The sequence below is a fragment of the Salvelinus fontinalis genome, chromosome 31, assembly GCF_029448725.1.
Source record: "Salvelinus fontinalis isolate EN_2023a chromosome 31, ASM2944872v1, whole genome shotgun sequence".
NCBI lineage: Eukaryota > Metazoa > Chordata > Actinopteri > Salmoniformes > Salmonidae > Salvelinus > Salvelinus fontinalis.
In genome coordinates this window covers 3,616,433-3,641,231 of record NC_074695.1, presented here as the reverse complement: position 1 = coordinate 3,641,231, position 24,799 = coordinate 3,616,433, and the positions used below count along the sequence as shown (strand labels likewise).

The window sequence follows — 24,799 nt, the reverse complement described above, 5'->3', positions numbered from 1 at the left end:
GTTGAACAGTTTTTTATTTTCTGTATATTTAACATTGGTCACCTTTTTGGAATGTGTAAGCACATGAGTTAAAGACGAGTCATCTCTACTCGTATAAAACTATTTTTTATTCAAAACATACTATAACAGGTTTTATTCAACAAACAATGGCAGGTATGTACATCCAAAGGAACAAGTCAGTTTGTAACAAACATTTTAAAGGTTATATGCTTTAACAAAGGGGACATGGGGTTTATAGAAGGGTCGGTTGTTTAGCAACAAAACCGATACGTGCGAAATTATTGGGGCAAAACTGACGGGGTTGGCTTAGTCTGTTGACGACATGTGAACTGTATTTAGTCTCCGATGTTTAAACGTGTAGAATGAGCACTTGTCTCAAATATATTGTAACAGTTGTTAGTTAGCTGGTGAAGTTGAGCATCGACTTGAGGTCAGTTGAAACGACGAGACGACATGTCAGGAACTAGTTGAAACGACCAGACGACATGTCAGGAACTAGTTGAAACGGGCCACCTGAGATCCCCCACATGGCAGCTTCTTGTCATTGTTGCTATCAGACAAACTGCATTCAAGAAAAACCTTTGAGTGAGTAGGTGTGTCCAAACTTTGGACTGGTACTGTATATACAACCCCTCCAGTACCCCTGGACATTGAATAAGGTTCTGGTACTGACCTGTATATACAACCACTCCAGAACCCCTGGACATTGAATAAGGTACTGACCTGTATATACAACCACTCCAGTACCTCTGGACATTGAATAAGGTACTGACCTGTATATACAACCACTCCAGAACCCCTGGACATTGAATAAGGTTCTGGTACTGACCTGTATATACAACCACTCCAGAACCCCTGGACATTGAATAAGGTACTGACCTGTATATACAACCACTCCAGAACCCCTGGACATTGAATAAGGTACTGACCTGTATATACAACCACTCCAGAACCCCTGGACATTGAATAAGGTACTGACCTGTATATACAACCACTCCAGAACCCCTGGACATTGAATAAGGTACTGGTACTGACCTGTATATACAACCACTCCAGAACCCCTGGACATTGAATAAGGTTCTGGTACTGACCTGTATATACAACCACTCCAGAACCCCTGGACATTGAATAAGGTACTGACCTGTATATACAACCACTCCAGAACCCCTGGACACTGAATAAGGTACTGGTACTGACCTGTATATACAACCACTCCAGAACCCCTGGACACTGAATAAGGTACTGGTACTGACCTGTATATACAACCACTCCAGAACCCCTGGACATTGAATAAGGTTCTGACCTGTATATACAACCACTCCAGAACCCCTGGACATTGAATAAGGTACTGACCTGTATATACAACCACTCCAGTACCCCTGGACATTGAATAAGGTACTGACCTGTATATACAACCACTCCAGAACCCCTGGACACTGAATAAGGTACTGACCTGTATATACAACCACTCCAGAACCCCTGGACATTGAATAAGGTACTGACCTGTATATACAACCACTCCAGAACCCCTGGACATTGAATAAGGTACTGACCTGTATATACAACCACTCCAGAACCCCTGGACATTGAATAAGGTACTGACCTGTATATACAACCACTCCAGAACCCCTGGACATTGAATAAGGTACTGACCTGTATATACAACCACTCCAGAACCCCTGGACATTGAATAAGGTACTGACCTGTATATACAACCACTCCAGAACCCCTGGACATTGAATAAGGTTCTGGTACTGACCTGTATATACAACCACTCCAGAACCCCTGGACATTGAATAAGGTACTGACCTGTATATACAACCACTCCAGAACCCCTGGACATTGAATAAGGTTCTGACCTGTATATACAACCACTCCAGAACCCCTGGACATTGAATAAGGTACTGACCAGTATATACAACCACTCCAGGACCCCTGGACATTGAATAAGGTTCTGGTACTGACCTGTATATACAACCACTCCAGAACCCCTGGACATTGAATAAGGTACTGACCTGTATATACAACCACTCCAGAACCCCTGGACATTGAATAAGGTACTGACCTGTATATACAACCACTCCAGAACCCCTGGACATTGAATAAGGTACTGACCAGTATATACAACCACTCCAGAACCCCTGGACATTGAATAAGGTACTGACCTGTATATACAACCACTCCAGAACCCCTGGACATTGAATAAGGTACTGACCTGTATATACAACCACTCCAGAACCCCTGGACATTGAATAAGGTTCTGGTACTGACCTGTATATACAACCATTCTCGTGTTTTTAACTGACATTGTAGTTCTTTATTTTTTATTATATTACATTTATTCATTATATTATTAGTAAAATAATCATTGCAATGTTGGGAAAGAATTTCACTGTACTGCTATACACCTGTTGTATCCTGTACTGTTATATCCTGTACTGTTATACACCTGTTGTATTCTGTACTGTTATACACCTGTTGTATTCTGTACTGTTATACACCTGTTGTATTCTGTACTGTTATATACCTGTTGTATTCTGTACTGTTGTATCCTGTACTGTCATATACCTGTTGTATTCTGTACTGTTATACACCTGTTGTATTCTGTACTGTTGTATCCTGTACTGTTATACACCTGTTGTATTCTGTACTGTTATATACCTGTTGTATTCTGTACTGTTGTATTCTGTACTGTTATACACCTGTTGTATTCTGTACTGTTGTATTCTGTACTGTTATACACCTGTTGTATTCTGTACTGTTATACACCTGTTGTATTCTGTACTGTTATACACCTGTTGTATCCTGTACTGTTATATACCTGTTATATTCTGTACTGTTATACACCTGTTGTATTCTGTACTGTTGTACACCTGTTGTATTCTGTACTGTTATACACCTGTTGTATTCTGTACTGTTATACACCTGTTGTATTCTGTACTGTTGTACACCTGTTGTATTCTGTACTGTTATACACCTGTTGTATTCTGTACTGTTATACACCTGTTGTATTCTGTACTGTTATATACCTGTTGTATTCTGTACTGTTGTATTCTGTACTGTTATACACCTGTTGTATTCTGTACTGTTATACACCTGTTGTATTCTGTACTGTTGTATTCTGTACTGTTATACACCTGTTGTATTCTGTACTGTTATACACCTGTTGTATTCTGTACTGTTATATACCTGTTGTATTCTGTACTGTTATACACCTGTTGTATTCTGTACTGTTATATACCTGTTGTATTCTGTACTGTTATACACCTGTTGTATTCTGTACTGTTATACACCTGTTGTATTCTGTACTGTTGTATTCTGTACTGTTATATACCTGTTGTATTCTGTACTGTTGTACACCTGTTGTATTCTGTACTGTTGTACACCTGTTGTATTCTGTACTGTTATACACCTGTTGTATTCTGTACTGTTGTATTCTGTACTGTTATACACCTGTTGTATTCTGTACTGTTGTATTCTGTACTGTTGTACACCTGTTGTATTCTGTACTGTTATACACCTGTTGTATTCTGTACTGTTATACACCTGTTGTATTCTGTACTGTTATATACCTGTTGTATTCTGTACTGTTATATACCTGTTGTATTCTGTACTGTTATACACCTGTTGTATTCTGTACTGTTATACACCTGTTGTATTCTGTACTGTTGTATTCTGTACTGTTATATACCTGTTGTATTCTGTACTGTTGTACACCTGTTGTATTCTGTACTGTTGTACACCTGTTGTATTCTGTACTGTTATACACCTGTTGTATTCTGTACTGTTATACACCTGTTGTATTCTGTACTGTTATATACCTGTTGTATTCTGTACTGTTATATACCTGTTGTATTCTGTACTGTTATATACCTGTTGTATTCTGTACTGTTATACACCTGTTGTATTCTGTACTGTTATATACCTGTTGTATTCTGTACTGTTATATACCTGTTGTATTCTGTACTGTTGTACACCTGTTGTATTCTGTACTGTTATACACCTGTTGTATTCTGTACTGTTATACACCTGTTGTATTCTGTACTGTTATACACCTGTTGTATTCTGTACTGTTATATACCTGTTATATTCTGTACTGTTGTACACCTGTTGTATTCTGTACTGTTATATACCTGTTGTATTCTGTACTGTTATACACCTGTTGTATTCTGTGCTCACGGCCTTCTGCCCCATCGACGAACGCATCATATTCACGACGTCAGGCAACACGTCTATAGGAACGTGTAACATATAACAATAACATACTAGTTCAGAGGTAGTTACATTGTATTTACATCATCACCTGGTCTCTGTTCAGCAGGGTGGAACGTTACAAAACTCCATACATAGAAATGTATATGGTGTAGAACAGAACAGACAGGACGTCATTAATGCTTTTCCATCTGCAGCCTCACTGAACGGACCACAGCTAGCTAGTCTACTGTACACCAGAACCTCTAGATAAGCCCTGTCCCCTCGCTGAACGGACCCCAGCTAGCTAGTCTACTGTACACCAGAACCTCTAGATAAGCCCTGTCCCCTCGCTGAACGGACCCCAGCTAGCTAGTCTACTGTACACCAGAACCCCTAGACAAGTCCTGCCCCCTTGCTGAACGGACCCCAGCTAGCTAGTCTACTGTACACCAGAACCTCTAGATAAGCCCTGTCCCCTACGCCCCTATACATCGCCACTCGTCTGAAAGGATTAGATAAGTGTAAACTATATGACCAGAAAGGCTGGTCACCCTGCTAGTAGCTGTAGGTTTTATACAGTACCCAAGACCTGTCTGGTCACCCTGCTAGTAGCTGTAGGTTTTATACAGTACCCAAGACCTGTCTGGTCACCCTGCTAGTAGCTGTAGGTTTTATACAGTACCCAAGACCTGTCTGGTCACCCTGCTAGTAGGTGTAGGTTTTATACAGTACCCAAGACCTGTCTGGTCACCCTGCTAGTAGCTGTAGGTTTTATACAGTACCCAAGACCTGTCTGGTCACCCTGCTAGTAGGTGTAGGTTTTATACAGTACCCAAGACCTGTCTGGTCACCCTGCTAGTAGCTGTAGGTTTTATACAGTACCCAAGACCTGTCTGGTCACCCTGCTAGTAGGTGTAGGTTTTATACAGTACCCAAGACCTGTCTGGTCACCCTGCTAGTAGGTGTAGGTTTTATACAGTACCCAAGACCTGTCTGGTCACCCTGCTAGTAGGTGTAGGTTTTATACAGTACCCAAGACCAGTCTGGTCACCCTGCTAGTAGGTGTAGGTTTTATACAGTACCCAAGACCTGTCAGGTCACCCTGCTAGTAGCTGTAGGTTTTATACAGTACCCAAGACCTGTCAGGTCACCCTGCTAGTAGCTGTAGGTTTTATACAGTACCCAAGACCAGTCTGGTCACCCTGCTAGTAGCTGTAGGTTTTATACAGTACCCAAGACCTGTCTGGTCACCCTGCTAGTAGCTGTAGGTTTTATACAGTACCCAAGACCTGTCTGGTCACCCTGCTAGTAGCTGTAGGTTTTATACAGTACCCAAGACCAGTCTGTGAGTTCATTTGATCTTTGGATAAAGAGCTACTGTGAAAAAACTTGAATGCAGGTTGGATTGAATTGAGGCCTTAGTGATATTCTTAGTAGTAGACTCTTCAGTACTGTTGTACGATGTCTCTGTGTGGAGCGATGGTGACATTAATGAAGATGCTTTCTCCAGGACTGTTGTACGATGTCTCTGTGTGGAGCGATGGTGACATTAATGAAGATGCTTTCTCCAGGACTGTTGTACGATGTCTCTGTGTGGAGCGATGGTGACATTAATGAAGATGCTTTCTCCAGTACTGTTGTACGATGTCTCTGTGTGGAGCGATGGTGACATTAATGAAGATGCTTTCTCCAGTACTGTTGTACGATGTCTCTGTGTGGAGCGATGGTGACATTAATGAAGATGCTTTCTCCAGGACTGTTGTACGATGTCTCTGTGTGGAGCGATGGTGACATTAATGAAGATGCTTTCTCCAGGACTGATGCTCTTTCAGAGGACCCCTGCTGCTGTTCTTCTGTAATGGTCCCCTTATGAGTGAGGGATGGATGGAGAGAGGAAGGAGAGGAGGGAGGGAAGGAAGGAGAGGAGGGATGGAGGGAAGGAGGGAGGGGAGAAGAGAGGGAGGGAGGGAAGGAGAGGAGGGATGGATGGAGAGAGGAGGGAGGGGAGAAGAGAGGGAGGGAGGGAAGGAGAGGAGGGAGGGAGGGAGGGAGGGGAGAAGAGAGGAGGGATGGATGGAGAGAGGAGGGAGGGGAGAAGAGAGGGAGGGAGGGAAGGAGAGGAGGGAGGGATGGATGGAGAGAGGAGGGAGGGGAGAAGAGAGGGAGGGAGGGAGGGAGGGAGGGAGGGAAGGAGAGGAGGGAGGGAAGGAAGGAGAGGAGGGAGGGGAGAAGAGAGGAGGGATGGATGGAGAGGAGGGAGGGAGGGAGGGAAGGAGAGGAGGGAGGGAGGGAGGGAAGGAAGGAGGGAGGGAGGGGAGAAGAGAGGGAGGGATGGATGGAGAGAGGAGGGAGGGGAGAAGAGAGGGAGGGAGGGAGGGAGGGAGGGAGGGAAGGAGAGGAGGGAGGGGAGAAGAGAGGAGGGATGGATGGAGAGGAGGGAGGGAGGGAGGGAGGGAAGGAGAGGAGGGAGGGAGGGAGGGAAGGAAGGAGGGAGGGAGGGGAGAAGAGAGGGAGGGATGGATGGAGAGAGGAGGGAGGGGAGAAGAGAGGGAGGGAAGGAGGGAGGGAGGGAGGGAGGGAAGGAGAGAGGAGGGAGGGAGGGAGGGAGGGAAGAAGAGGAGGGAGGGAAGGAGAGGAGGGAGGGAAGGAGAGAGGAGGGAGGGAGGGAGGGAGGGAGGGAAGGAAGGAGAGGAGGGAGGGAGGGAGGGAGGGAGAGGAGGGAGGGAGGGAGAGGAGTGAGGGATGGATGGAGAGAGGAGGGAGGGGAGAGGGAGGGAGGGAGGGAAGGAGAGGAGGGAGGGAGGGAAGGAAGGAGGGAGGGGAGAAGAGAGGAGGGAGGGAGGGAGGGAGGGAAGGAGGGAGGGGAGAAGAGAGGAGGGAGGGAAGGAGAGAGGAGGGAGGGAAGGAGATAGGAGGGAGGATAAAGAAGGAAGCAGTAGGGAATGTGTTGGTTTATAATGTCTCGTAGGGTCCCAGCCAGCGGTGCTTTACACCTGAGATTGTGTCCCATTGTAGTTTAGTGATTCATACCTTACCACTCTGCCTCCCTCTCTCTCTCCATATCTCTTTCCCTCTCTCTTTCCCTCTCCATCTCTCTTTCCCTCAGGCTGGGGGAAGGTGTCTGACAGGGGATCAGAGGAACCGAGGAGGAGGAGGAAGAAGAGCAGTGGGAGAATCTGATTGGATCCATCCGGGGTTGGATGGCGGGGCTTCCACCGTAGAGGGCGTCAGCCTCGGCGAGTGACACCTGCGTCGACAAATCAGAACACAAGCTCTTCTCTGTGTCCACAGAGACCAGCGAGTCTTCAAGCGCGTGGTCCCGGTGTAACTGGGGGCGTGCCTTGGGATGTGGCCAGAACAAGAAGTGGGTGTGGTCTCGGGCGAATAGGAGGAAGAGGAGAGGGTTGAGGCAGGAGGGGAGGGGTTGGAGGAGGAGCAGGACAGACTTCAGCACCTCCTCCCCCAGAGAAAGCAGCCCCAGCAGGGAGCAGAGAGACAGGAAGGCTACTGGGATGTAGAGGAGACCGTTGATGAAGATCAACCAGGTGATGTGTTTAATCATGCTACAGTCCCACAGCCCCTCGCACTCTCCTCTCAGCAGCTCCCAGTACAGACGGATGTAGGAGACTGTCACTATCAGCAGACACAGAGTATTCATCATGATCAGAGAGAGAGGGAAGCCTAGAGAGGAGGGGGGATGGGAGGAGGGGGGATGCAGGGGGGAGGGCAGGCAGAGAGGGGAGGAACCGTACTCCCCCACGTTGACCAGAGGGAGGGACGCCAGGGTGACAGAGAGGGTGAGGCAGAAGAATGCGCACATACGGACGCTCCCGTGTGAGGGCGCCTTCCCGTAGGCCCGCGCGCACGTCACGCTCACGCCACACTGCACGGCCGCCAGGGTCAACAGCAGCACGCTCGCCTCGGACGCAAACACCCACACCCACCCCGTCACCTGGCAACCGGGACCCGACTCCCAGCGGGCGCCATGGCGACCAAATTCTCCCAGCGTGAGGGCGTCCACGAGGGCGAGCGTACATGTGCATACGCCGGTTAGGAGGTTGGCAGCGGCCATGCAGGCGGAGGTGAACCGCAGCGGGGAGAGATAGCCCGCCGAACCGAAGAGCGACAGCAGCAAGAGAGAGTTCCCAAGTAGAGACACGATGGAGACGCACCACAGACCCACACGGACCAACCAGCTGCCTAGCAGGGAGTCACATGGCCGGAACAGACCTAGGTGGGCGAGAAAAGGTAAGAGAGACATACTTTTAACAAGAGTGCATTAGGAAAGTATTCAGACCTCTTGACTTTTTCCACATTTTGTTACGTTACAGCCTTATTCTAAAATGGATTAAATTGTTTTTTTCCCCCCTCATCAATCTACACACAATACACCATAATGACAAAAGCAAAACAGGTTTTTAGACATTTTTGATAACTAAAATATCACATTTACATAAGTATTCCGACCCTCAGTACTTTGTTGAAGCACCTTCAGCAGCGATTACAACCTCCAGTCTTCTGGGAGATGTGAGAATATGTCCAAGATAAATACACAACGCAGAGGACTAAAAGTCGATAGAGCATCAACGATCAATGGAAATAGTGTTTTTTCTGTTATAGGGAGTTATTGATCAATGGGTCAGAGACATGTGAGGAATTAGTCTATACAGTGGGCCTGAAATAGGAGAGCTGTTATTTGGCCATTGGCCCAGTTGTACTGCAAGGAATTCTAATTGGTCCACCACAGGCTAGGGCTGGGTTATAAAACTAAATCCTGTCCCTTTGTTCTGTGGAGAGAATCACTGGAGAGAGAATCACAGGAGAGAGAATCACTGGAGAGAGAATCACTGGAGCGAGAATCACTGGAGCGAGAATCACTGGAGAGAGAATCACTGGAGCGAGAATCACAGGAGAGAGAACCACTGGAGAGAGAATCACTGGAGAGAGAATCACTGGAGAGAGAATCACAGGAGAGAGAATCACAGGAGAGAGAATCACTGGAGAGAGAATCACTGGAGAGAGAATCACTGGAGAGAGAATCACTGGAGAGAGAATCACTGGAGAGAGAATCACTGGAGAGAGAATCACTGGAGAGAGAATCACTGGAGAGAAAATCACTGGAGAGAGAATCACTGGAGAGAATCACTGGAGAGAGAATCACAGGAGAGATAATTACATGAGAGAATTACTGGAGAGAATCACAGGAGAGAGAATCACTGAGGACAGGGGAGCATGAACAACTACCATCTACCTCCCTGTATGATTTGTTCTCTTTGAATAAACCTATCCTCCCCCCCACCCCTGATTTGCTTTGGGGTCTGTGTTATTGAAGAATAACATCAACTGCTAACAGGTATGACGCTACAAGCTTGGTACACCTGTATTTGGGGAGTTTCTCCCATTCTTCTCTGCAGATCCTCTCAAGCTCTGTCAGGCTGGATGGGGAGGGTTGCTGCACTCAAGTCCGGGCTCTGGCAGGGCCACTCAAGGACATTCAGAAACATGTCCTGAAGCCACTCCTGCGTTGTCTTGGCTGTGTGCTTAGGTTCGTTTCAGGTCTCTCCAGAGATGTTCGATCGGGTTCAAGTCCGGGCTCTGGCAGGGCCACTCAAGGACATTCAGAAACATGTCCCGAAGCCACTCCTGCATTGTCTTGGCTGCTTAGAGTCATTGTGCTGTTGGAATGTGAACCTTCGCCCTGAGGTCCTGAGAACTCTGGGGCAGGTTTTCATCGAGGATTTCTCTGTGCTTTGCTCCCTTGATCCTGACTCGTCTCCCAGTCCCTGCCACTGAAAAACATCCTCACAGCATGATGCTGCCACCACCATGCTTCATCATAGGGATGGTGCCAGGTTTCCTCCAGACGTGACGCTTGGCATTCAGTCCAAAGAGTTCAATCTTGGTTTCATCAGACCAGAGAATCTTGTTTCTCATGGTCTGAGAGTCCTTTAGGTGTCTTTTGGCAAACTCCAAGCGGGCTGTCATGTTCCTTTTACAGAGGAGTGGCTTCCTTCTGGCCACTCCACCATAAAGGCCTGATTGGTGGAGTTCTGCAGAGATGGTTGTCCTTCTGGAAGGTCTCTACTCCTCCCGTTACGGGGTCTGAGACGCCGAAGGCTCCCACCATTAGCTCTGACAAATTGAAAACCCTAGTCATTGGCGACTCCATTACCCGCAGTATTAGACTTAAAACGAATCACCCAGCGATCATACTCTGTTTACCAGGGGGCAGGGCTACCGACGTTAAGGCTAATCTGAAGATGGTGCTGGCTAAAGCTAAAACTGGCGAGTATAGAGATATTGTTATCCACGTCGGCACCAACGATGTTAAGATGAAACAGTCAGAGGTCACCAAGCGCAACATAGCTTCAGCGTGTAAATCAGCTAGAAAGATGTGTCGGCATCGAGTAATTGTCTCTGGCCCCTCCCAGTTTAGGGGGAGTGATGAGCTCTACAGCAGAGTCTCACAACTCAATCGCTGGTTGAAAACTGTTTTCTGCCCCTCCCAAAAGATAGAATTTGTAGATAATTGGCCCTCTTTCTGGGACTCACCCACAAACAGGACCAAGCCTGACCTGCTGAGGAGTGACGGACTCCATCCTAGCTGGAGGGGTGCTCTCATCTTATCTACCAACATAGACAGGGCTCTAACTCCTCTAGCTCCACAATGAAATAGGGTGCAGGCCAGTGACCATATCCCCCGTGCATCCCGCAAAGGCGGAGGTGTTGCTAACATTTACCATAGCAAATTTCAATTTACAAAAAAAAAAATGACGTTTTCGTCTTTTGAGCTTCTAGTCATGAAATCTATGCAGCCTACTCAATCACTTTTTATAGCTACTGTTTACAGGCCTCCTGGGCCATATACAGCGTTCCTCTCTGAGTTCCCTGAATTCCTAACGGACATTGTAGTCATAGCAGATAATATTCAAATTTTTGGTGATTTTAATATTCATATGGAAAAGTCCACAGACCCACTCCAAAAGGCTTTCGGAGCCATCATCGACTCAGTGGGTTTTGTCCAACATGTCTCTGGACCTACTCACTGCCACAGTCATACTCTGGACCTAGTTTTGTCCCATGGAATAAATGTTGTAGATCTGAATGTTTTTCCTCATAATCCTGGACTATCGGACCACCATTTTATTACGTTTGCAATCGCAACAAATAATCTGCTCAGACCCCAACCAAGGAGCATCAAAAGTCGTGCTATAAATTCTCAGACAACACAAAAATTCCTTGATGCCCTTCCAGACTCCTTCTGCCTACCCAAGGACGTCAGAGGACAAAAATCAGTTAATCACCTAACTGAGGAACTCAATTTAACCTTGCGCAATACCCTAGATACAGTTGCACCCCTAAAAACGAAAAACATTTGTCATAAGAAACTAGCTCCCTGGTATACAGAAAATACCCGAGCTCTGAAGCAAGCTTACAGAAAATTGGAACGGAAATGGCGCCACACCAAACTGGAAGTCTTCCGACTAGCTTGGAAAGACAGTACCGTGCAGTACCGAAGAGCCCTCACTGCTGCTCGATCATCCTACTTTTCCAACTTAATTGAGGAAAATAAGAACAATCCAAAATTTCTTTTTGATACTGTTGCAAAGCTAACTAAAAAGCAGCATTCCCCAAGAGAGGATGGCTTTCACTTCAGCAGTAATAAATTCATGAACTTCTTTGAGGAAAAGATCATGATCATTAGAAAGCAAATTACGGACTCCTCTTTAAATCTGCGTATTCCTCCAAAGCTTAGCTGTCCTGAGTCTGCACAACTCTGCCAGGACCTGGGATCGGGAGAGACACTTAAGTGTTTTAGTACTATATCTCTTGACACAATGATGAAAATAATCATGGCCTCTAAACCTTCAAACTGCATACTGGATCCTATTCCTACTAAACTGCTGAAGGAGCTGCTTCCTGTGCTTGGCCCTCCTATGTTAAACATAATAAACAGCTCTCTATCCACCGGATGTGTACCAAACTCACTAAAAGTGGCAGTGATAAAGCCTCTCTTGAAAAAGCCAAACCTTGACCCGGAAAATATAAAAAACTATCGGCCTATATCGAATCTTCCATTCCTCTCAAAAATTTTAGAAAAAGCTGTTGCGCAGCAACTCACTGCCTTCCTGAAGACAAACAATGTATACGAATCGCTTCAGTCTGGTTTTAGACCCCATCATAGCACTGAGACTGCACTTGTGAAGGTGGTAAATGACCTTTTAATGGCGTCAGACCGAGGCTCTGCATCTGTCCTCGTGCTACTAGACCTTAGTGCTGCCTTTGATACCATCGATCACCACATTCTTTTGGAGAGACTGGAAACCCAAATTGGCCTACACGGACAAGTTCTGGCCTGGTTTAGATCTTATCTGTCGGAAAGATATCAGTTTGTCTCTGTGAATGGTTTGTCCTCTGACAAATCAACTGTACATTTCGGTGTTCCTCAAGGTTCCGTTTTAGGACCATTATTGTTTTCACCTCTTGGGGATGTTATTCGAAAACATAATGTTAACTTTCACTGCTATGCGGATGACACACAGCTGTACATTTCAATGAAACATGGTGAAGCCCCATAATTGCCCTCGCTAGAAGCCTGTGTTTCAGACATAAGGAAGTGGATGGCTGAAAACTTTCTACTTTTAAACTCGGACAAAACAGAGATGCTTGTTCTAGGTCCCAAGAAACAAAGAGATCTTCTGTTAAATCTGACAATTAATCGGGATGGTTGTAAATTCGTCTCAAATAAAACTATGAAGGACCTCGGCGTTACTCTTGACCCTGATCTCTCTTTTGACGAACATATCAAGACTGTTTCAAGGACAGCTTTTTTCCATCTACGTAACATTGCAAAAATCAGAAATTTTCTGTCCAAAAATGATGCAGAAAAATGAATCCATACTTCTGTCACTTCTAGGTTAGACTACTGCAATGCTCTACTTTCCGGCTACCCGGATAAAACACTAAATAAACTTCAGTTAGTGCTAAATACAGCTGCTAGAATCCTGACTAGAACCAAGAAATTTGATCATATTACTCCAGTGCTAGCTTCCCTACACTGGCTTCCTGTTAAGGTTAAGGCAAGGGCTGATTTCAAAGTTTTACTGTTAACCTATAAAGCGTTACATGGGCTTGCTCCTACCTATCTTTCCGAGTTGGTCCTGCCGTACATACCTACACGTACACTACGGTCACAAGACGCAGGCCTCCTAATTGTCCCTAGAATTTCTAAGCAAACAGCTGGAGGCAGGGCTTTATCCTATAGATCTCCATTTTTATGGAATGGTCTGCCTACCCATGTGAGAGACGCAGACTCGGTCTCAACCTTTAAGTCTTTACTGAAGACTTATCTCTTCAGTAGGTCATATGATTGAGTGTAGTCTGGCCCAGGAGTGTGAAGGTGAACGGAAAGGCTCTGGAGCAACGAACCGCCCTTGCTGTCTCTGCCTGGCCGGTTCCCCTCTCTCCACTGGGATTCTCTGCCTCTAACCCTATTACAGGGGCTGAGTCACTGGCTTACTGGTGCTCTTTCATGCCGTCCCTAGGAGGGGTGCGTCACTTGAGTGGGTTGAGTTACTGACGTGATCTTCCTGTCTGGGTTGGCGCCCCCCCTTGGTTTGTGCTGTGGTGGAGATCTTTGTGGGCTATACTCGGCCTTGTCTCAGGATTGTAAGTTGGTGGTTGAAGATATCCCTCTAGTGGTGCGGGGGCTGTGCTTTGGCAAAGTGGGTGGGGTTATATCCTTCCTGTTTGGCCCTGTCCGGGGGTATCGTCGGATGGGGCCACAGTGTCTCCTGACCCCTCCTGTCTCAGCCTCCAGTATTTATGCTGCAGTAGTTTGTGTCGGGGGGCTAGGGTCAGTTGGTTATATCTGGAGTACTTCTCCTGTCTTATCCAGTGTCCTGTGTGAATTTAAGTATGCTCTCTCTAATTCTCTCGTTCTCTCTTTCTTTCTCTCTCTCTGAGAACCTGAGCCCTAGGACCATACGTCACGGCAAACCGGGCATGATGACTCCTTGCTGTCCCCAGTCCACCTGGCCTTGCTGCTGTTCCAGTTTCAACTGTTCTGCCTGCGGTTATGGAACCCCTACCTGTCCCAGACCTGCTGTTTTCAACTCTGAAAAGCCAACTGACATTTATTCCTGATTATTATTTGACCATGCTTGTCATTTATGAACATTTTGAACATCTTGGCCATGTTCTGTTATAATCTCCACCCGGCACAGCCAGAAGAGGACTGGCCACCCCTCATAACCTGGTTCCTCTCTAGGTTTCTTCCTAGGTTTTGGCCTTTCTAGGGAGTTTTTCCTAGCCACCGTGCTTCTACACCTGCATTGCTTGCTGTTTGGTGTTTTAGGCTGGGTTTCTGTACAGCACTTCGAGATATTAGCTGATGTACGAAGGGCTATATAAAATAAACTTGATTTGATTTGATTCTCCCATCTCCACAGAGGAACTCTGGAGCTCTGTCAGAGTGACCATCGGGTTTTTGGTCACTTCCCTGACCAAGGCCCTTTTCCCCTGATTTGCTCAGTTTGGCCAGGCAGCCAGCTCTTGGAAGAGTGTTGAATGATGGAGGCCACTGTGTTCTTGGTGACCTTCAATCCTGCAGAAATGTTTTGGTAACCTTCTCCAGATCTGTGCCTCAACACAATCTTGTCGTCGAACTCTATGTACAATTCCTTCGACCTCATGGCTTGGTTTTTGCTCTGACAACTGTGGGACCTTATATAGACAGGTGTGTGCCTTTCCAAATCATGTCCAATCAATTGAATTTACCACAGGTGGACTCTAGTCAAGTTGTAGAAACATCTCAAGGATGATCAATGGAAACAGGATGCACCTGAGCTCAATTTCGAGTCTCATAGCAAAGGGTCTGAATACTTATGTAAATAAGGTATATCTGTTTTTGAATTTTAATACATTTGCAAACATTTCTAAAAACCTGTTTTCCCTTTGTCATTATGAGGTTATTGTGTGTAGATTGATGAGGGGAACGTTTTATTTAATCCATTTTATAATAAGGCTGTAACGTAACACAATGTGGAACAAGTGAAGGGGTCTGTATTTAACAGTGCATTTGTATAAGCAAGGCATGTGCTGTTAACGTCCGTGTGATTTCATCTGTGATGGTGAGGTAACCAGGTGTATTAAACAGTAATGTGTGTACCTGGTACAGGTGTATTAAACAGTGGTGTGTGTACCTGGTACAGGTGTATTAAACAGTGGTGTGTGTACCTGGTACAGGTGTATTCAACAGTAATATGTGTACCTGGTACAGGTGTATTAAACAGTAATGTGTGTACCTGGTACAGGTGTATTAAACAGTAATGTGTGTACCTGGTACAGGTGTATTAAACAGTAATGTGTGTACCTGGTACAGGTGTATTAAACAGTGATGTGTGTACCTGGTACAGGTGTATTAAACAGTGGTGTGTGTACCTGGTACAGGTGTATTAAACAGTGATGTGTGTAACTGGTACAGGTGTATTAAACAGTGGTGTGTGTACCTGGTACAGGTGTATTAAACAGTGGTGTGTGTACCTGGTACAGGTGTATTAAACAGTGATGTGTGTACCTGGTACAGGTGTATTAAACAGTGGTGTGTGTACCTGGTACAGGTGTATTAAACAGTAATGTGTGTACCTGGTACAGGTGTATTAAACAGTGGTGTGTGTACCTGGTACAGGTGTATTAAACAGTGGTGTGTGTACCTGGTACAGGTGTATTAAACAGTGATGTGTGTACCTGGTACAGGTGTATTAAACAGTGATGTGTGTACCTGGTACAGGTGTATTAAACAGTGGTGTGTGTACCTGGTACAGGTGTATTAAACAGTGGTGTGTGTACCTGGTACAGGTGTATTAAACAGTGGTGTGTGTACCTGGTACAGGTGTATTAAACAGTGGTGTGTGTACCTGGTACAGGTGTATTAAACAGTGGTGTGTGTACCTGGTACAGGTGTATTAAACAGTAATGTGTGTACCTGGTACAGGTGTATTAAACAGTGGTGTGTGTACCTGGTACAGGTGTATTAAACAGTGATGTGTGTACCTGGTACAGGTGTATTAAACAGTGATGTGTGTACCTGGTACAGGTGTATTAAACAGTGGTGTGTGTACCTGGTACAGGTGTATTAAACAGTGGTGTGTGTACCTGGTACAGGTGTATTAAACAGTGATGTGTGTACCTGGTACAGGTGTATTAAACAGTGATGTGTGTACCTGGTACAGGTGTATTAAACAGTGGTGTGTGTACCTGGTACAGGTGTATTAAACAGTGATGTGTGTACCTGGTACAGGTGTATTAAACAGTGGTGTGTGTACCTGGTACAGGTGTATTAAACAGTGGTGTGTGTACCTGGTACAGGTGTATTAAACAGTGGTGTGTGTACCTGGTACAGGTGTATTAAACAGTGGTGTGTGTACCTGGTACAGGTGTATTAAACAGTAATGTGTGTACCTGGTACAGGTGTATTAAACAGTGGTGTGTGTACCTGGTACAGGTGTATTAAACAGTGGTGTGTGTACCTGGTACAGGTGTATTAAACAGTGGTGTGTGTACCTGGTACAGGTGTATTAAACAGTAATGTGTGTACCTGGTACAGGTGTATTAAACAGTGGTGTGTGTACCTGGTACAGGTGTATTAAACAGTGGTGTGTGTACCTGGTACAGGTGTATTAAACAGTGGTGTGTGTACCTGGTACAGGTGTATTAAACAGTGATGTGTGTACCTGGTACAGGTGTATTAAACAGTGGTGTGTGTACCTGGTACAGGTGTATTAAACAGTGGTGTGTGTACCTGGTACAGGTGTATTAAACAGTAATGTGTGTACCTGGTACAGGTGTATTAAACAGTGATGTGTGTACCTGGTACAGGTGTATTAAACAGTGGTGTGTGTACCTGGTACAGGTGTATTAAACAGTGATGTGTGTACCTGGTACAGGTGTATTAAACAGTGATGTGTGTACCTGGTACAGGTGTATTAAACAGTGATGTGTGTACCTGGTACAGGTGTATTAAACAGTGGTGTGTGTACCTGGTACAGGTGAGCACTGGATGTTAGTCTGTAGTTTAGATTCCTGCATCTCCATCTGGAGGTCCTCCAGGTCCGGGTCATCTGAATAAACAACAGAACTGTCATGTCAGATAATCGAAAATATAATGAAGTCTATAGATGAGATAATGGGGTCTATCGATAAGATAATGGGGTATATATGATAGTGGAGTATATATAAGATAATTGGGGTCTATAGATAAGATAACGAAGTCCTTAGATAAGATAATGGAGTCTATAGATAACAGAATGAGTCTACAGGTAAGATAATGGAGTCTGCAGATAAGATAATGGAGTCTATTTATAAGATAATGAAGTCTATGGATAAGATAATGAAGTCTGTAGGTAAGAGAAGGGAGTCTATAGATAAGGTAATGGGGTCTATCAATAAGATAACGGAGTCTATAGATAATATAATGAAGTCTATAGCTATGATAATGGTGTTTATAGATAAGACAATGAGTCAATGTATAAGACAATGGAGTCTATTTATACGATAATGTAGTCTATAGATAACATAATGGAGTCTATATACAAGATAATGAAGGCTATAGATAAGGCAATGGAGTCTATAGATAATAGAATGGAGTCTATATATAAGATAATGCAGTCGACAGATAAGGTAATGGAGTCGATAGATAAGGTAATGGAGTCAATATATAAGGTAATGAAGCTTATATATAAGGTAATGGTGTTTATAGATACAGTAATGGAGTCTATAGATAAGATGATGAAGTCGATAGTTAAGGTAATGGGGTTGATAGATAATGTAATGGAGTCTATATATAAGGTAATGGAGTCGATATATAAGGTACTGGAGTATATATATAAGGTAATGGAGTCGATATATAAGGTAATGTAGTCTATATATAAGGTAATGTAGTCGATATATAAGGTAATGGAGTCGATAGATAAGGTAATGGGGTCTATAGATAAGGTAATGAGTCGATAGATAATGCAATTGATTCTATAGGCAATGTAATGGAGTCGATAGATAAGGTAATGAAGTCGATAGATAATGTAATGTAGTCGATAGATAAGGTAATGGGGTCTATAGATAAGGTAATGGAGTCGATAGATAATGCAATTGATTCTATAGACAATGTAATGGAGTCAATAGATAAGGTAACGAAGTCGATAGATAATGCAATGTAGTCAATAGATAAGGTAATGAGGTCTATATATAAGGTAATGTAGTCGATATATAAGGTAATGGAGTATATATGTATATATAAGGTAATGGAGTCTATATATAAGGTAATGTAGTCTATATATAAGGTAATGTAGTCGATAGATAAGGTAATGTAGTATATATATAGATAAGGTAATGGTGTCTATAGATACGGTAATGGAGTCTATAGATAAGATGATGAAGTCGATAGTTAAGGTAATGGGGTTGATAGATAATGTAATGGAGTCTATATATAAGGTAATGGAGTCGATATATAAGGTACTGGAGTATATATATAAGGTAATGTAGTCGATATATAAGGTAATGGTGTTTATAGATACAGTAATGGAGTCTATAGATAAGATGATGAAGTCGATAGTTAAGGTAATGGGGTTGATAGATAATGTAATGGAGTCTATATATAAGGTAATGGAGTCGATATATAAGGTACTGGAGTATATATATAAGGTAATGTAGTCGATATATAAGGTAATGGAGTATATATATATGTATATATAAGGTAATGGAGTCGATATATAAGGTAATGTAGTCTATATATAAGGTAATGGAGTCGATATATAAGGTAATGTAGTCTATATATAAGGTAATGTAGTCGATAGATAAGGTAATGTAGTATATATATAGATAAGGTAATGGTGTCTATAGATACGGTAATGGAGTCGATAGAGTGTGTGTTGCTGTGCCAGGTATCTGTGGTTAAGGCTCTGACATGTTAGAAACAGCATCTGTTCCAGACACAGGCAGAACATTAGCCTGTTACGCTGCCCTGGCCCCGGAACCTAGTGTGTGTTCTTACAGAGTGTGTCTGTGTGTCTGTGTGGATGGGGGTTCTTACAGAGTGTGTCTGTGTGGATGGGGGTTCTTACAGAGTGTGTCTGTGTGGATGGGGGTTCTTACAGAGTGTGTCTGTGTGGATGGGGGTTCTTACAGAGTGTGTCTGTGTGGATGGGGTTCTTACAGAGTGTGTCTGTGTGGATGGGGTTCTTACAGAGTGTGTCTGTGTGGATGGGGTTCTTACAGAGTGTGTCTGTGTGGATGGGGGTTCTTACAGAGTGTGTCTGTGTGGATGGGGGTTCTTACAGAGTGTGTCTGTGTGGATGGGGTTCTTACAGAGTGTGTCTGTGTGGATGGGGGTTCTTACAGAGTGTGTCTGTGTGGATGGGATTCTTACAGAGTGTGTCTGTGTGGATGGGGGTTCTTACAGAGTGTGTCTGTGTGGATGGGGTTCTTACAGAGTGTGTCTGTGTGGATGGGGTTCTTACAGAGTGTGTCTGTGTGGATGGGGGTTCTTACAGAGTGTGTCTGTGTGTCTGTGTGGATGGGGGTTCTTACAGAGTGTGTCTGTGTGGATGGGGTTCTTACAGAGTGTGTCTGTGTGGATGGGGGTTCTTACAGAGTGTGTCTGTGTGGATGGGGTTCTTACAGAGTGTGTCTGTGTGGATGGGGGTTCTTACAGAGTGTGTCTGTGTGGATGGGGGTTCTTACAGAGTGTGTCTGTGTGGATGGGGTTCTTACAGAGTGTGTCTGTGTGTCTGTGTGGATGGGGTTCTTACAGAGTGTGTCTGTGTGGATGGGGGTTCTTACAGAGTGTGTCTGTGTGGATGGGGTTCTTACAGAGTGTGTCTGTGTGGATGGGGGTTCTTACACAGTGTGTCTGTGTGGATGGGGGTTCTAACAGAGTGTGTCTGTGTGGATGGGGTTCTTACAGAGTGTGTCTGTGTGGATGGGGGTTCTAACAGAGTGTGTCTGTGTGGATGGGGGTTCTTACAGAGTGTGTCTGTTTGGATGGGGGTTCTTACAGAGTGTGTCTGTGTGGATGGGGGTTCTTACAGAGTGTGTCTGTGTGTCTGTGTGGATGGGGTTCTTACAGAGTGTGTCTGTGTGGATGGGGTTCTTACAGAGTGTGTCTGTGTGTCTGTGTGGATGGGGGTTCTTACAGAGTGTGTCTGTGTGGATGGGGTTCTTACAGAGTGTGTCTGTGTGGATGGGGTTCTTACAGAGTGTGTCTGTGTGGATGGGGTTCTTACAGAGTGTGTCTGTGTGTCTGTGTGGATGGGGGTTCTTACAGAGTGTGTCTGTGTGGATGGGGGTTCTTACAGAGTGTGTCTGTGTGGATGGGGTTCTTACAGAGTGTGTCTGTGTGGATGGGGTTCTTACAGAGTGTGTCTGTGTGGATGGGGTTCTTACAGAGTGTGTCTGTGTGGATGGGGTTCTTACAGAGTGTGTCTGTGTGGATGGGGGTTCTTACAGAGTGTGTCTGTGTGGATGGGGTTCTTACAGAGTGTGTCTGTGTGTCTGTGTGGATGGGGTTCTTACAGAGTGTGTCTGTGTGGATGGGGGTTCTTACAGAGTGTGTCTGTGTGGTCTAGCTCCTCCTCCTCACTGCTCTGCTCAGTCTCTGGTTGGCTGATGGACTTATAGCTGTCACATGACCCGTAGACACAGCACTGGTATGCATACGGCATCTCTACCACCCTGAGAGAAAGAGAGAGATGGGAAGAGAGAGATGGGAAGAGAGAGAGAGAGATGGGAAGAGAGAGATAGAGAGAGAGAGATGGGAAGAGAGAGGGGAAGAGAGAGAGAGATGGGAAGAGAGAGGGGAAGAGAGAGAGAGAGAGAGAGAGAGAGAGAGAGAGAGAGATGGGAAGAGAGAGGGGAAGAGAGAGAGAGAGAGAGAGAGAGAGAGAGAGAGAGATGGGAAGAGAGAGATAGATAGAGAGAGATGGGAAGAGAGAGATGGGAAGAGAGAGAGAGAGAGATAGATAGAGAGAGATGGGAAGAGAGAGATGGGAAGAGAGCGAGAGCCAGGTCTGTTACAACAGGTCCTTCACCCACTGGCTAGAGTAGGATGGAGAGAGGACATCTTCCAGCCAGGTCTGTTACAACAGGTCCTTCACCCACTGGCTAGAGTAGGATGGAGAGAGGACATCTACCAGCCAGGTCTGTTACAACAGGTCCTTCACCCACTGGCTAGAGTAGGATGGAGAGAGGACATCTTCCAGCCAGGTCTGTTACAACAGGTCCTTCACCCACTGGCTAGAGTAGGATGGAGAGAGGACATCTTCCAGCCAGGTCTGTTACAACAGGTCCTTCACCCACTGGCTAGAGTAGGATGGAGAGAGGACATCTTCCAGCCAGGTCTGTTACAACAGGTCCTTCACCCACTGGCTAGAGTAGGATGGAGAGAGGACATCTTCCAGCCAGGTCTGTTACAACAGGTCCTTCACCCACTGGCTAGAGTAGGATGGAGAGAGGACATCTACCAGCCAGGTCTGTTACAACAGGTCCTTCACCCACTGGCTAGAGTAGGATGGAGAGAGGACATCTTCCAGCCAGGTCTGTTACAACAGGTCCTTCACCCACTGGCTAGAGTAGGATGGAGAGAGGACATCTTCCAGCCAGGTCTGTTACAACAGGTCCTTCACCCACTGGCTAGAGTAGGATGGAGAGAGGACATCTTCACCCACTGGCTAGAGTAGGATGGAGAGAGGACATCTTCACCCACTGGCTAGAGTAGGATGGAGAGAGGACATCTTCACCCACTGGCTAGAGTAGGATGGAGAGAGGACATCTTCCAGCCAGGTCTGTTACAACAGGTCCTTCACCCACTGGCTAGAGTAGGATGGAGAGAGGACATCTTCACCCACTGGCTAGAGTAGGATGGAGAGAGGACATCTTCCAGCCAGGTCTGTTACAACAGGTCCTTCACCCACTGGCTAGAGTAGGATGGAGAGAGGACATCTTCCAGCCAGGTCTGTTACAACAGGTCCTTCACCCACTGGCTAGAGTAGGATGGAGAGAGGACATCTTCACCCACTGTCTAGAGTAGGATGGAGAGAGGACATCTTCACCCACTGGCTAGAGTAGGATGGAGAGAGGACATCTTCACCCACTGGCTAGAGTAGGATGGAGAGAGGACATCTACCAGCCAGGTCTGTTACAACAGGTCCTTCACCCACTGGCTAGAGTAGGATGGAGAGAGGACATCTTCACCCACTGGCTAGAGTAGGATGGAGAGAGGACATCTTCACCCACTGGCTAGAGTAGGATGGAGAGAGGACATCTTCACCCACTGGCTAGAGTAGGATGGAGAGAGGACATCTTCACCCACTGGCTAGAGTAGGATGGAGAGAGGACATCTTCACCCACTGGCTAGAGTAGGATGGAGAGAGGACATCTTCACCCACTGGCTAGAGTAGGATGGAGAGAGGACATCTTCACCCACGTTCATCAGTCGTCTCAACAAGTATGCCATACATGTTCTTTCACTCTACAGCATCTTTGATGTCCTGCTCATATTGTGGATAGAGTTCTGACGTGTACTCACATTGCAGATAGAGTTCTGACATGTACTCACATTGTGGATAGAGTTCTGACATGTACTCACATTGCAGATAGAGTTCTGACGTGTACTCACATTGCAGATAGAGTTCTGACATGTACTCACATTGCAGATAGAGTTCTGACATGTACTCACATTGCAGATAGAGTTCTGACATGTACTCATATTGCAGATAGAGTTCTGACGTGTACTCACATTGCAGATAGAGTTCTGACATGTACTCACATTGCAGATAGAGTTCTGACATGTACTCACATTGCAGATAGAGTTCTGACATGTACTCACATTGCAGATAGAGTTCTGACATGTACTCACATTGCAGATAGAGTTCTGACATGTACTCACATTGCAGATAGAGTTCTGACATGTACTCATATTGCAGATAGAGTTCTGACGTGTACTCACATTGCAGATAGAGTTCTGACATGTACTCACATTGCAGATAGAGTTCTGACATGTACTCACATTGCAGATAGAGTTCTGACATGTACTCATATTGCAGATAGAGTTCTGACATGTACTCACATTGCAGATAGAGTTCTGACATGTACTCACATTGCAGATAGAGTTCTGACATGTACTCACATTGTGGATAGAGTTCTGACGTGTACTCACATTGTGGATAGTGTTCTGACGTGGACTCACATTGTGGATAGAGTTCTGACGTGGACTCACATTGTGGATAGAGTTCTGACATGTACTCACATTGTGGATAGAGTTCTGACATGTACTCACATTGTGGATAGAGTTCTGACGTGTACTCACATTGTGGATAGAGTTCTGACATGTACTCACATTGCAGATAGAGTTCTGACGTGTACTCACATTGTGGATAGAGTTCTGACGTGTACTCACATTGCAGATAGAGTTCTGACGTGTACTCATATTGTGGATAGAGTTCTGACGTGTACTCACATTGCAGATAGAGTTCTGACATGTACTCACATTGCAGATAGAGTTCTGACGTGTACTCACATTGCAGATAGAGTTCTGACATGTACTCACATTGCAGATAGAGTTCTGACATGTACTCACATTGCAGATAGAGTTCTGACATGTACTCACATTGCAGATAGAGTTCTGACATGTACTCACATTGCAGATAGAGTTCTGACATGTACTCACATTGCGGATAGAGTTCTGACGTGTACTCACATTGTGGATAGAGTTCTGACGTGGACTCACATTGCAGATAGAGTTCTGACATGTACTCACATTGTGGATAGAGTTCTGACATGTACTCACATTGTGGATAGAGTTCTGACGTGGACTCACATTGCAGATAGAGTTCTGACATGTACTCACATTGTGGATAGAGTTCTGACATGTACTCACATTGTGGATAGAGTTCTGACATGTACTCACATTGTGGATAGAGTTCTGACATGTACTCACATTGTGGATAGAGTTCTGACATGTACTCACATTGTGGATAGAGTTCTGACGTGTACTCACATTGCAGATAGAGTTCTGACGTGAACTCACATTGTGGATAGAGTTCTGACGTGTACTCACATTGTGGATAGAGTTCTGACGTGTACTCACATTGTGGATAGAGTTCTGACGTGTACTCATATTGTGGATAGAGTTCTGACATGTACTCACATTGCAGATAGAGTTCTGACGTGAACTCACATTGTGGATAGAGTTCTGACGTGTACTCACATTGTGGATAGAGTTCTGACGTGTACTCACATTGTGGATAGAGTTCTGACGTGAACTCACATTGTGGATAGAGTTCTGACGTGTACTCACATTGTGGATAGAGTTCTGACGTGTACTCACATTGCAGATAGAGTTCTGACATGTACTCACATTGTGGATAGAGTTCTGACGTGTACTCATATTGTGGATAGAGTTCTGACATGTACTCACATTGTGGATAGAGTTCTGACGTGGACTCATATTGTGGATAGAGTTCTGACATGTACTCACATTGTGGATAGAGTTCTGACGTGTACTCACATTGCAGATAGAGTTCTGACATGTACTCACATTGTGGATAGAGTTCTG

General features: G+C 45.1%; 1 protein-coding gene across 1 annotated transcript in view; it reads right to left on the bottom strand.

The window, feature by feature from the left end:
• Nucleotides 1–7,082: 7,082 nt before the first annotated feature.
• Nucleotides 7,083–24,799, bottom strand: part of LOC129829431 (leucine-rich repeat-containing G-protein coupled receptor 6) — a 132,779-nt gene continuing 115,062 nt past the window's right edge. Inside the window, exons 18-21 of the mRNA XM_055891124.1 lie at nt 20,792–20,919; nt 20,693–20,731; nt 17,235–17,315; nt 7,083–8,424 (exon numbers count right to left, since the gene is read on the bottom strand). Of these exons, the coding sequence (XP_055747099.1) occupies nt 7,226–8,424; nt 17,235–17,315; nt 20,693–20,731; nt 20,792–20,919 (1,447 nt within the window). The 3' untranslated portion in view covers nt 7,083–7,225. The remainder of the gene's footprint in view (nt 8,425–17,234; nt 17,316–20,692; nt 20,732–20,791; nt 20,920–24,799) is intronic.